The sequence below is a fragment of the Medicago truncatula genome, chromosome 1 (assembly GCF_003473485.1).
Source record: "Medicago truncatula cultivar Jemalong A17 chromosome 1, MtrunA17r5.0-ANR, whole genome shotgun sequence".
In the NCBI taxonomy this organism is placed as follows: domain Eukaryota; kingdom Viridiplantae; phylum Streptophyta; class Magnoliopsida; order Fabales; family Fabaceae; genus Medicago; species Medicago truncatula.
The window spans coordinates 49,055,271-49,068,966 of NC_053042.1; the positions used below are offsets into that span (position 1 = coordinate 49,055,271).

Here is a 13,696-nt window from a genome sequence, read left to right on the forward strand (position 1 = left end):
AAAAATTTGTGATCTTATTATTGATATTTCCAACATACATGTAATATATAACCAAACAAAGGGATTGCTAAAAAAAACTGGCTCCTAAAAAAATTGGCTCCTCAATAACCAAAATGGAGGGCCGCATGGTTGGAAAGCCGATCAGTTAACTATTCCCTCTGAAATGAAATATTAGTAAAAAAATTCAAAAAAGTATAATTTAGTGAAGTAAGTATATCCTAATTAAGGGGTTGAACAATGAGTGGAAGTCCATGAGCTGGCCTTAGGGAGAGCATGATGGCTGGTGAATGTTGATAACTTGGCGAAACCTTAAAAGTGAAGTTAGAGAGAAGTATTGTTAACACTATCTTGTACTCCATAAATGTCAAGTTTCTACCAACACACATTCTCCCTCCAAATCCAAAAGGTAAATACCCCATCTTGTGTTTGCATCCACCATTAACATCATCCATGAACCTCTCTGGTTTGAACTCATTCACATCATCTCCCCATAATTCTGGGTCATGGTGCATCGCTACTACATCAATCCACATGTTTGTTCCATTAGGCACTGTTACATCATCAACTTGAATATCTTCTCTTGCTTGTCTTTGCACATTTGGTGCTGGTGGGTATAGTCTTAGAACTTCATTCATCACACATTTCATCTGCATGTATATAAGCTCATACATATTAAAAATTGAACAAATTTGAGTTTTCAATTAATCCTAGTCAAATCTATACATCTTTTGCAAAACATCATGACATGCACATATTTAGTCTATATTTAATTATTTATGGGATCGTGTGCTCCATTTGATTTAATTTTTATTTAGTTTAGTATGAAAAGAAAAAAAGAGACCGAAGTCTTTTTTTATCAATTTCAAAGTCAATCTAGTACATACCGCGTCATTGTACCGAAAAGAGTCAATCTAATAAATTACGAAAAAAGTGATACTTTGTTTTCCATAACTTGATTTATATTTTCCTTAAAATATTGAAGTAATAGCCTTTTGCTGCTTTAGTATGTTGACGTAATCGAATCATAGTGTTGGTTCATAAGTTCCCAATCATAGAAACTCGTCACCTTATCAAGACAAAATAATATAATTTTTTTTAGGGGAAGACAAAATAATATTGACAAGTGAAAAAACTTTCATTATATCAAGGTAAAAAGGTTCACGTGTTCGTGCTATATGATATCACATAAATATAAAAATATACATTACAACAGAAATATTTGAAAGGTAAAAATTTCAAAATTAAATGATTATGAAAATTCAAAAATATTATTGATTAAAGTTAATATAGATGAATTAATTAATCGTTAAAACAAAATTGAACAGAAAATTAGGGAGTTATTTTTTAATTTAATTCTACCAAAGGCACAGTTTTTTATTAAAAAATTGATGACCAAAAACTATACACTATATATAAAAAGAAATACTATATATCAAAAACTTAATTACCTTCTTTAAACCAGAAAGCATAGTGATATCAAGCTCATTGTTTCCCACAACTTCTTTAATCTCTTCTCTTAATTGATTTTGCCAATCTTCATGTGTAGCAAGAAGCAACAAAGTCCATGTGATAGCAAGTGCTGTTGTTTCATGTCCACCAAAGAAGAAAGTCTTGCATTCATCAACTACTTCTCTTGATGTAAGTGTCTTTCCCAATTTTCCATCTTCATTATTTTCTTTTAGCAACAACCCTAATAAATCTTTTTGAGAATTTTGTTTAGGTGAATTTTTCCTAGCTTCTACAATTGACAATAAGAGTTTGTCGATTTCTTTGCCAAGTTTTTTGGCCTCTAAGTTTTTCTTGACATTAAAGTACTTGCCAAAGGGAACTCCTACATATCGATTGGTGTTAAAGAGAGTCATTTGTAAGGCTCTTAATTTGTCAAACACCTCTTTAGCATTTTCATCCTCCGCACCAAAACTTGTTTTTGCTATGATCTCTCCGGCTATTGTTATAATTTCTTTCTCCATGTCGATTTCATGGTTGCCAAAGTTTATTTGGCTAGTCCATCTATCTATCATTTGATTTGTAGACTCAATCATCATGCTAGCCATCACCTATATCACATTGCACGAGATATAGTATAAAACTTATTAGAATATGCCAGTGGCAAAAGTTAAAAAAAATAAAAATTAATTAATTAATTTTGACTAAACAATAAAATTAAGAGCCGTTTGTTGTATTGGCAGCCCTAAATCAATTTGTATGGTGGGACATTATATATATCTTATTACATGGGTTGGTGATGGAATTAGTAAAAAAGTTGAATATTCAGCCAGGTACAAAATTCTCTTTTGTATATTCAAAATGCTGAATGAGAGTATTTTTATCCCTACAAATTCCATACTAAGGATAGAAAGAAAGATACCTTGAGGTTAAGGGGATTGAATGCTGGTGCAACAATGTGACGGTGACGTACCCAATCATTACCCTCGACCATGACCAACCCACTTCCAAACATGGGATCTCTATCATTTCTAAAAACACTTGGCTTTCCCCATCTCTTTGCCATCACTTCTGTTGACATTTTCTTCAAGAATTCTGCATTCGCAATGTACAAAAATGGTTCTGTACCTAGCCAGTAAATGAACACCTTACCTACACAAACAAAAATTATTCTCATAATTAAGATTGAGTTTCTATGTTAAAAAGGTTTTTGTTACGGTATTATAGTTGCACCAACTATATTTGCATGCTTTTTGCTGTAATATTAAGGTTTTGGTCAATATAAAATCAACTAAGTAACCCAGACTGCTGCCACAATTTAGAACAATGGGGAGACTTACCGAATGATTTTTGCCAAGAAGAAAAGTAAGGAAAAACTTGTGAGTGAATATCATTTGTGAGATTTGAGGATGCAACGCAAGATTTAATGCTATTCTTTCTTTTCATCTCTTCAATGTTTCCAAATGGAAAACTTGGAGTTGGTCCTCCAAACCCATTTCTTTTAAGCTTCTTGTGTATTTGGATAGGGAAAATCCACCAAGAAAATGTTAGTATCAAGAGCAATAAGAGGCATAGTGTTGCCAACAAGACAACAAAGATGCCACATAGCCATATAAACTCCATTTATCTATGTATATATTGTATGATCGTATTAATATAAGCTTTCTTTTAAAAGGATATCGATAAGCTTCTATATATATCTCTCTAATTTGTCTCTATATTTTAAGCTTCTTTTTAATATTTGGTGCTTTGATGTTGGAACAAAAGTGATTTGGGTATTTATAGAAGAAAAGGGATTGGGTATTATTTGGAATCCCGTGGCATTTGACTATGAACCCTTTGACCCTCACATGGTATAGATTTGAATATCTCTTTCTTCTTATTTGGTCCAACTTTTGTTTCGTTTCAAATGTTTTGGTCGGAATTGTTTTCAAATATTTTTAGTGGGACCAAACCAAAGAGATTATCGGCGGCATAAGTTAACAAGTTAATCATCATTTTATCCTTAATTTTTTTTATTTTAAGAATGTCCTAAAAAATTGTCAAGGATGGATAAAATTTTGTATAGTGGCAAATATTATTAGTTACTCTATTCTTAGTTATTTGTCATTTTGTGGGAATTTTTGTTTATATTTATTTGTCATTTTAAAATTCAACACAACATTAATTTTCTTTTTAATAATGCTCTTGAATATTTATTTTTCAGCGAGATAGGAGTATATCCGGTCTCATATATTAGGAAAAAAAATATTTTTTAGGTTTATTTAATAATTAATATATTTTGTTTATAATGTAAATCAAATACATTAATTATTCAATAAATCTATAAAAAAAAATTCTATATAAGAGACCGGAGAGAGTACGAGTAGTGTACTAGTAAGATAATGAATAGTTATGAGAATTATAGGTAAAAGTTTATAATTTCATTGGTATACGTGGACTTAACTTTAAAACAAGTAAAAAGAAACATGTGGAGTAGTTAAGAGTTAAAAAAATGTTAGTGGTAGAGATAGAATTCGGGACCTCTTTCATAATTTTATTTTTTCTTTCTGAACCTAAGTCACTAAACTACTCATTTGAAAGACATATGTTGGTAACTTGATCTCTATAAAATGATAAATTAGTTTATGAAATGGAGGATTGTCTTTAGGGGCAAAAATAGATCATATCAATTAGTCTAGCCTACATCACGAACAAATCAAACCACACTTTTATAAATAGGGAAAATCTATTTAGTAAAAAAGATCAGGTTATAATCTAAATGAAAATTTTTCTAGGGTCTATTAGACCGGCATGTTTAAGTAAATATGAATAATATTTTTTATTGTTATTGTTATCATTATTGTATTAAATTATAAAATTGATAACATTTTTGATAATTTAAATATATTAGTTTACATTAATGTTTTTACATATATAAATATATTATTATAAAATAGAAGGGACATGTAATAACATATAAAATCATATTCTCTAAAATACCATCTTAAACATTTAAATGGAGTTTAATTTTATTAATTGGTCTATATGTTAACTCGTTAGTGTATATTTAAAGATATGACTTTTTTTTTCTTGAAAAAAAAGATATGACTTGTTACTTATTTAAATAAGTTAATCTCAAATATATTGTTAACTATATTAACGAGTCATATCAATTTTTCAAAAAATCAAACTCAAAAGTCATATCAAATTTTCAAAAACTCAGACTCAAAACTAAAAACGAGTCTATGACTAATAGCAATCCGACCTAAGTATTAAATTGTTTGACCAAATTAAGTTTGAGTTTTATAAAGTCTAATTTAGTTTAGTCTATTCACACCCCTATTTTTTCATCAATTAATCATATAACAAAAATATGTTGAATTAGCATAGTGTTCAAGACATGTTAGTGGATTGCAAATGGAAACATGTTTTCATAAATTCGTTTAGAGACTTCACTAGACTTTAATTTTCTAATGCAAATTCATCAAAATTGATTAAATGAACACTATTAAAGAATAAATTGACCGTCTTCAATTTTAAATGATTATTTATGATTTGGTAAGTTTAAAAGAGGAAATTGTCTTCAAAAATGAATTGTATAGTCGACCTTAGTTTTCTAGTGAGAGAAACTTCAACTTCTCTTTAAACTTTCTTTCTTCTTCGTTTATCGAGGAGGGGTGGTTTTAGGTCATTTTTTGATCTAGAATCACCCCTCTACATCTTTTTTCCCCTTTTCTTTCAATTTAAATAAGTGGTTTTCACATCTATCAAGTTTTTTCTTGTGTTTTTTTGTGATTTCGTCGTCTAAGTGCGGCGTTTTGTTGTTCGTCGTCTTGTGCATCGTTTGATTTCGCGTCTTGTCGCGGTGTTTGTTCAGTTCCTATTGAAAGATCTACATCAATCAATTACAAACTCAAGCAATGATTTGGACGTCAACGTTGCAGATCCGGAAGCATAGGTATTTCGGTGACTTAGGTTTTATCATATTATTTGTAGGCATTTTGCCGTTGTATAATATTAATTTGGGTGTTGTGAGTTTGTTCGCATATTCACCCTTTACGTTTTTAGCGATATGTGTATATGATGTACTCTATCATTTTGAATGAATTGATATCGTTTTGTTTTTGTCAAAAAAAAAAAGAAAGAGGAAATGGTCTTATTCATATAAGGTGTCATTTATGGTGGGAAGGTTTGCTAGTCTTCTCATGATGAGAAAACTATAGATTAGTAAGGTACTTTTGTACATGGCAACTTGTTAATTTGTGTTTATTTATGAATATAACCATGCATTAACGTAATTTTTTTCTTTTTTTTTTTTATGAATCAAGACAAATTCTTTTTGTTATAATTCTTGACATGGGTCCTACAAGGGTGAAAAGTTTTAGTTTTTTTTTGATCTAGTTGCCTAGTGGTTAGAGTTCACACAATTAAATGTGGAGAAGTGGGGTGTCCGGGATTCGAACCCCGGCCCCTGCATAAATTATGCAATGTTCCTGCCAACTGAATTAAATTCATGGGGATGGTGAAAAGTTTTAGTTATTAATGGGCATCTAAGGTTATATTCGTTTATGTGGAGGAGAAAATTTAAAATTTGAAAAATACTGAAAAAAAAAGTCTATTGCCGGGTAAAAATTGTTTCCCATCCCATGATGAGAAAATTTGACACTTCTTCTCCCACCATACACGTCATCTTCAGTTCATATTAGTGTGAGAAACAAAATAGTACATTTTCAACTCAACAAAAAGAATAAGGTTGTTGTCAACGTGGTATATTATTAGTACTCAGAAACAAATCTCACCACCGTCTTTTGTTTCCAAATAAAGAAAGAAAGAAAAATGTGTACTGCGTGTGCACTGCATCGTGAACACACGAGCTCTACGCGCAGGCAACACTAGAGTGGGCTTTATTTTACCCTTTATTTTATTACTAGTCTACACTCCTACTGATACATGAGCGTATATAATACTACTGTATTACTTTCATTTGAATACTATTTTCTTTTGCACAACAATATTTAAAAGGATTTAATTTATATGCATCCAGAAGTCTAACCAAATATATTTTCCACTATCGAGTAATCATAACTATCAAATCAATAAAATTATTTGACTTTCTTCCCAATTAGAATTTTGACCCGTGCTACACTCAGGTTTATTATAAAAGGATTGACATACGAATAATAAAATGCAATAAGTAATTGATAACGGTGAAAAAAATAAGTTGTAAGGTCACGTCTTTCCATTTGCAAAACTCTAAATATCAAAATATATAATTTTTGTGTTGTGTGTGAAATTTTTACACGGTTTAGATTTTTGTTTGTTTGAGAGAAACACGTTTAGGGCTTGGTATATATAACCAAGTTTACATGGAGATTACGGTAGCCGAGTTTGCATGCAAATTAGGGTATTCTGTTTGTAAACGTATTAAATAAGTGTAAAAAATATTCTAAAAAAATAAAAAAAGGCAACAAGTAGGAATGAGATAAAGACATGAAATTGGTTAAAAAAAAGTGTACAAAATATTGTGAAAAAAAGCATGAAATTAGTGCGATGAATTTTTCTAGTATTGTGTACAAAATATTGTCAAAAAAAAGGCAAAAGGATAGCAAAAAAAAAAGAAGCAAGAGGATAGAAATGAAATTGGTGCGATCCATTTTTTTAGTATTAAATAAGTGTACAAAATATTTCCTTAAATAAGAAAGTGTGCAAAAAATTGGCAAAAAAAATAAAATAAAATAGAAGGCATCAAACGTGATCATTGATATGCTCATAGTTTCTAGAATAAACGTGCAGCATCAAATAAGTGTAGAAAATATTTCCTTAAAAAAAAAAAGGCAAGACAATAGGAATGAAATTGGTGCGATGCATTTTTTTAGATTTAATTTGTTAGGTTAAATAATTGCAAACCTAATAAAGCAAATGAGTTGGATTTGTCAAAACAAAAAATAAAAAACAAATGAGCTGGAAAAAAAATTAGGTTAAATTGCTGCAGACCTAACAAAATTAATAATAAATAAGGATTCTATATCAATTAGCAAAAGAGAAATGATATTTGAAGATCCATTTTTTGACAATTTTTTATATAACTTTCTTTCTCATACTCACATCATTTTTTAATTTATCTCTCTATTGTTTTGATTTTCGTGCAAATACATATTTTTTCTTTATAAATTATGGTTGTCACATAAGTTGTCAATCAAATGGTTGTTCAAAGAAGACTTCTCTTAGCAAAAACGTCGAAATTGTTGGGAGAGACGATGTAATTGTGGTTTGAATCTGATTTCTCCACTTTTCCACTTGAGTGTGTTTTTTTTTTTTTTTTTGGTGTCCGGAGTTCGAATCCTGAACCTTGCATATATTATGCATTATCCTTACCAACGTTACGTTTACGGGGACTTGTGTGTGGATTTTTAATGGTTATTTATTATTTTGTCAAACACAATCTAATATTTAGAACAAATGTGCATAGAAATTAATACATCTTAATTCTAATTAAATTTTTTGTTGATATTAATTCTAATTAAATTTCTAGTGAGTAAAAATAAAATAAAATCATTATCTGCGAAATGAAGTAATTGCAAAAGGTGAATAATGAATGTTATATGATCAGGGAATAAGGAAATCAAAATAAATAACTTTATTAAAAAAAATTGTGATGTGTATTAAAAAAATTGTTCAGAAGATTACATTGACAAAAATAACTATTCGTATTTTTGAGACAAAATTTCTTAAATGAATTTCTTAACAAATTCTATTAGAGCACTAGTTAGTAAGTTATTTTATAAAAGCCAACATTTCAATGACACTCTTTTATATAATTAAATGAGAAACGGAATTTAAAAATGAACACTTCTTATATCTTTATTTCTGAAAGAAATTTGGTTTTAGAAGTAAAATTTACCTCCCTTCTTTCAGTTATATATTAATCAATTGCTATTAATGTATATTGTTTACTTTGATTATTGAAAAGAAATATTGTTTGCTTTGAAATATATAGGAAAAATTCTAACTAAAAATAATTTGAAAATTTATCACAAAAAGTACAATTAAATCACCTCAGAAAAAGTAAAGTTAAATGAAATCAATGCTTCTGCTAGAACTTATAAGCAAAAATTACAATGTAAAAACATCACATGGTAACCCTGATATATTATTAATTAAATAAAAAAGAAGACATGGAAATGGAATTATGGATACACTTAGAAGAGTAGCGCAAAAACTAAGGAAGCAAAACAAAACCTGATTACCTCATTTAACAAATTGAAAAATTCAATGGGATAAAACTAAGGTGAAGGAAAAAAATAAAAAGGGCAGCAAACTAAAATTTAGGTAGTCAATAACGCACCATAGCGGTGAAGCGGAGCGGTGTTAGGTCACGCCAAGACTGGAAATAGCAGAGCCGTTAGCAATGGCGGCTGTCCCATGTGTTATAACGGGGTAGTGGGTAAAGGGATTTGACCCACTATTTTGCTTTTAACGCGAAAACCCCAAATTGACCTTAAATTTTAAATCTGTTTCAAGGGTGATTTGAGAATTTCATATTAACCCTGGAAGTTTAAAGTGTTGTCAGGTTGGTCTCTTACTCAAATAAAAATTCAATTAAATCTTTCATTATTTAATTCATATGACCTTATAACTCTGTATAACATGATGACGTGTGAAGTTAAACTCTGCCAGAGATACTCATGTGTGAGAATCAGAATAACGCATAAATATTGACAATGTTTAAGGACTAAATCGAAGGAGAAGACATAATTGTCCCCCCTTCAAAACTTTTAATCTGAAAAATCACTAACCCTAATTTTTTTTTTCCTTCCATTCCAATTTTATTAGGGTGAATCATATTCAATGAGGAGCAAGAAGAAGAAAATGGGAGGTGGTGCACATGCGTCACATTGAAGTCAACCATTTTTATTGCAGATGAAACCTTAGTACATCTTTATTGTGGCAATGGTAGAAGGATACCTAAAATCCATATTAGCTTGAAAAACTAGTTAAGACTAAGACAACTTATGCCCTTCTACAGATAAAACTAAGAAACAAAGAACAAAGACATTACAGTGTAGAATTCAGTTGAAGATATCCTCTATAGATTATCCTAATTAAGGGGTTGAACAATGAGAGGAAGTCCATGAGCTGGCCTTAGGGAGAGCATGATGGCTGGTGAATGATGGTAACCTGGCGAAACCTTAAAAGTGAAGTTAGAGAGAAGTATTGTTAACACTATCTTGTACTCCATAAATGTCAAGTTTCTACCAACACACATTCTCCCTCCAAATCCAAAAGGTAAATACCCCATCTTGTGTTTGCATCCACCATTAACATCATCCATGAACCTCTCTGGTTTGAAATCATTCACATCATCTCCCCATAATTCTGGGTCATGGTGCATCGCTACTACATCAATCCACATGTTGGTTCCATTAGGCACTGTTACATCATCAACTTGAATGTCTTCTCTTGCTTGTCTTTGCACATTTGGTGCTGGTGGGTATAGTCTTAGAACTTCATTCATCACCCATTTCATCTGCATATTGGAGGAATAAATAAATTGAACATTAAAAAAGTATTTCGTCTTGACCAAAAAAAATAAATTATATTGTTATGGCCAAAAATAGACTTTTAACCCTAATCTCTCTTAACCTAAAATTATCTTTTGTTTAACAAATTTCATTTAAATAATTATCTTTTCGACAAAATATATTAAAATCATAGCTCAATTGGCAAATGTGAATATTGTGAAGTTAAATACTTTCACTAAGACTTAAACTAGAGAAATCACAATAATTATTGTAATTATTGTAATTACTATGATACTACTATCATTCTGAGACTGGTCGAGGAAAATACCTAGAGCATTATTACAATTTTTAATGGTGTTTTTTCTATAAGACAAAATGACTTCATGTGCATGCATGGTATTGAATTGTTTATATATTGATAAAAGAAATTGAGATTTTATGTTATAAATAGTTTTACCGGCCAATATACGATGCCTTCTATTAATCACCATAATAAAAATCTTATAAAGTCACGACCAAATAAAAAAAATCTTTATAAAGTTACTTCAAGTGTGTGTGTGCGTGTGTCACCAAAATATATAGTGATTTTAGATTTACCTTCTTTAGACCAGCAAGCATCGTGACATCAAACTCATTGTTTCCCACAACTTCTTTAATCTCTTCTCTTAATTGATTTTGCCAATCTTCATGTGTAGCAAGAAGCAACAAAGTCCATGTGATAGCAAGTGCTGTTGTTTCATGTCCACCAAAGAAGAAAGTTTTGCATTCATCAACTACTTCTCGTGTTGTTAATGTCTTTGCAGATTGGCTAACATCACTATTTTCTTTTAGCAACAAACTCAATAAATCTTGGTAAGAATTGTTTTTCAGTGACTTCTTTCGAGCTTCGACAATAGACAACAAGATTCTGTCGATTTCTTTGCCAAGTTTTTCAGCCTCTAGATTTTTCTTGACATTAAAATACTTGCCAAAGGGAACACCTACATACCTATTGGAGTTAAAGAGAGTCATTTGTAAAGTTCTTAATTTGTGAAGCACCTCTCTAGCATTTTCATCTTCCATGCCAAAACTTGTTTTCGCTATGATCTCTCCTGCTGTTGCTATAATTTCTTTCTCCACGTCGATTTCATGTTTGCCTAATTTTATCTGGCTAGTCCATCTATCTATCATTTGATTTGTAGACACAATCATTGTTCTTGCCATGGCCTATCAATTTGATGGGTGAAACAAATTAGAATTAGTAAAAATTGAAATAGATGAAAATTTAGAGACAAAAAAAAGATAAATCCATTTATATTTGTTGCTAAGTGTCATGGACATCAAATATTATTATCAAATTTTTTTCTTAAAATTTTCATCTGATAAATGAAATTACAAATGTCACATAAATGAAATTACAAATGAATTCGATGAAATATATTTTTGAGTTGATGATGAGTTTCACAAAATTGTGAATAGCTATCATGCTTATTTTTAAGAATACTGCTACATGCAGCGACAAAAACTATCCCGAAAACTCAAGAAAGCAACGTGTTATACTCATAATGGGTCTATCAATAGAAATGTTTTCGGGATAAATTCTGGATGAATAATTCGTTTGATCTAGCATTATTGTATTTTTAAACTCTAAATTCTATTTTTTTTTTCTCCACCAAGTACTTAAACTTAGTTTTATTTTTGAAAATTACTATAACACATCGTAATTCTACCAAATTAATGGGTGACCATACATATATGCAATACGTGAACATTCTTCCCTTGAAAGCCACAATCATAAAGGTCAAAATTATATACGTGCTTATATATTTGAGAGAGAGAACCTTGAGGTTAAGAGGATTGAATGCTGGTGCAATAATGTGGCGGTGACGAACCCAATCATTGCCCTCGACCATGACCAACCCACTTCCAAACATAGGTTCTCTATCATTTCTAAAAACACTTGGCTTCCCCCATCTCTTTGCCATCACCTCTGTTGACATTTTCTTCAAGAATTCTGCACCCGCAATGTACAAAAATGGTTCCGTACCTAGCCAGTAAATGAACACCTTACCTGCACAAACAAAAATTATTTTCATTATTAAGATTGAATATTTCTAGTTCAGAATATATATTGTTCAATATAGATATAGAACTAGTATTTTAGTGATTATACAAAAATTAGTAGTATATATGTTATAGGAAACTTACCATGTAATTTTTGCCAAGAAGAAAAGTAGGGTAAAACGTTAGCGTGAATATCATGTGATAGATGTGAGTATGCAACGTTATCTTTTATTTTCATCTCTTCAATGTTTCCAAGTGGAAACCTTGGGGTTGGTCCTCCTAACCCACAACTCTTAAGCTTTTTATGTTTTAGGATTGGGAAAACCCACCAAGAAAATGTGAGTATCAAGAGCAACAAGAGGCAAAGTGTTGCCAACATGGTAACAATAATGCAATCTAGCCTTATCAACTCCATATGTTTTCCTCTGAAACTCTATGATTTGTGATTTCTTTATTTGATGATTTGATTGTGCTGATGAAAATAAAGTGCTACATGTTTGGTATTTATATATGGACTTATGGAGTGAACAGAACAATGCGTGGGCTTTGACCGAGGAAGGAAAACAGTACTTGGCTAGAAAATTGCTTTTCTGACATTAAAAAATTCGCATTGACACAGATAAATGACCAAATTATCCTCAACGGTAGTTAACTGCCTCTTGCATATCCGGCAGCAGTTAACTGCCGCTGGCCGCAGAGGTAGTTAACTGCTTCTGCCTTTGCTGCACTTAAGTCCAGTTCTAGTTGTGATTTTACGTTTTTCGGTCGAAATATCAAAATAAATCGAGACTTATTCGGAATGGTACGAAACTTTTCATATCATCTATATGTATTTTTGTAGAGGTGTCTGTAAAGTTTCATAGAATTTTGAATGAGTTTAGATTTATTTTGATTTTTCGAACGAAATGCGTAAAGTCACAACTAGAACTGGACTTAAGTGCAGCAAAGCCAGAGGCAGTTAACTACCTCTGGGGCCAGCGGCAGTTAACTGATGCCGGATATGCCAGAGACAGTTAACTGCCGCGGGGGGTAATTTGGTCATTTACTTGTGTCAATGTGAACTTTTTGATGTCAGAAAAGCAATTTTCACTTGGCTAATTCTGTTTTGCGGTTGCGGATAAAGTAAGGAGTCTACAATACGAATGAGACGTGTTATTTGAACAATTATTTTTGTGATAAATTTTGAGACAACCATATATTAAAATATATATATATATATATATATATATATATATATATATATATATATATATATATTATAAGTATTAACATAGAAACTAAAGTAATAGAGAGATAAAGTAATAACATAAGGCAAGTTCTATGGTACATCCAACAATTTAAGTGTATTGGTACACCAAATCCTTAAATTAATAGTTAAATGAGTTATTTTTTGTAGGAAAAAATTATTTTCTATCACCTATAATTATAATAACTAAATCTTATTTACCAAAAACGTCAACGCAATAAAATTTGATTTTTCTGAATTCTTATTACTCATAATAGGGAATTTTGAGTATTTTTTTACAATAAAATGTAAAAAAATTAGTATGATTTTTATAAAAAATGAAATGATGTTTTTTTTTTTTCATATAAAATGATATTTTCTAAAATATATATGTCAACAAACACCTATTTTCTTCATAAAAAATGATAGTTAATTTATAAAAATTGTAAGCGAGAGTACCGGTACATCGTAATTTACG

At 30.5% G+C, this 13,696-nt stretch overlaps 2 protein-coding genes across 2 annotated transcripts; both read right to left on the reverse strand.

The window, feature by feature from the left end:
* Positions 1–5: 5 nt before the first annotated feature.
* Positions 6–3,166, reverse strand: LOC11430321 (cytokinin hydroxylase). Its single transcript, XM_003592229.4, has 4 exons — positions 2,787–3,166; positions 2,369–2,598; positions 1,449–2,057; positions 6–647 (listed from the first exon to the last, which is right to left on the reverse strand). Exons 1-4 carry the CDS (start codon positions 3,067–3,069, stop codon positions 219–221), a joined length of 1,551 nt encoding a protein of 516 aa, XP_003592277.1. The 5' UTR covers positions 3,070–3,166; the 3' UTR covers positions 6–218.
* A 6,360-nt stretch (positions 3,167–9,526) lies between these two features.
* Positions 9,527–12,408, reverse strand: LOC11428504 (cytokinin hydroxylase). Its single transcript, XM_003592230.3, has 4 exons — positions 12,138–12,408; positions 11,771–12,000; positions 10,548–11,156; positions 9,527–9,955 (listed from the first exon to the last, which is right to left on the reverse strand). The coding sequence occupies exons 1-4, from the start codon at positions 12,406–12,408 to the stop codon at positions 9,527–9,529; spliced, it is 1,539 nt and encodes a 512-aa protein (XP_003592278.1).
* Between the last annotated feature and the right edge of the window lie 1,288 nt (positions 12,409–13,696).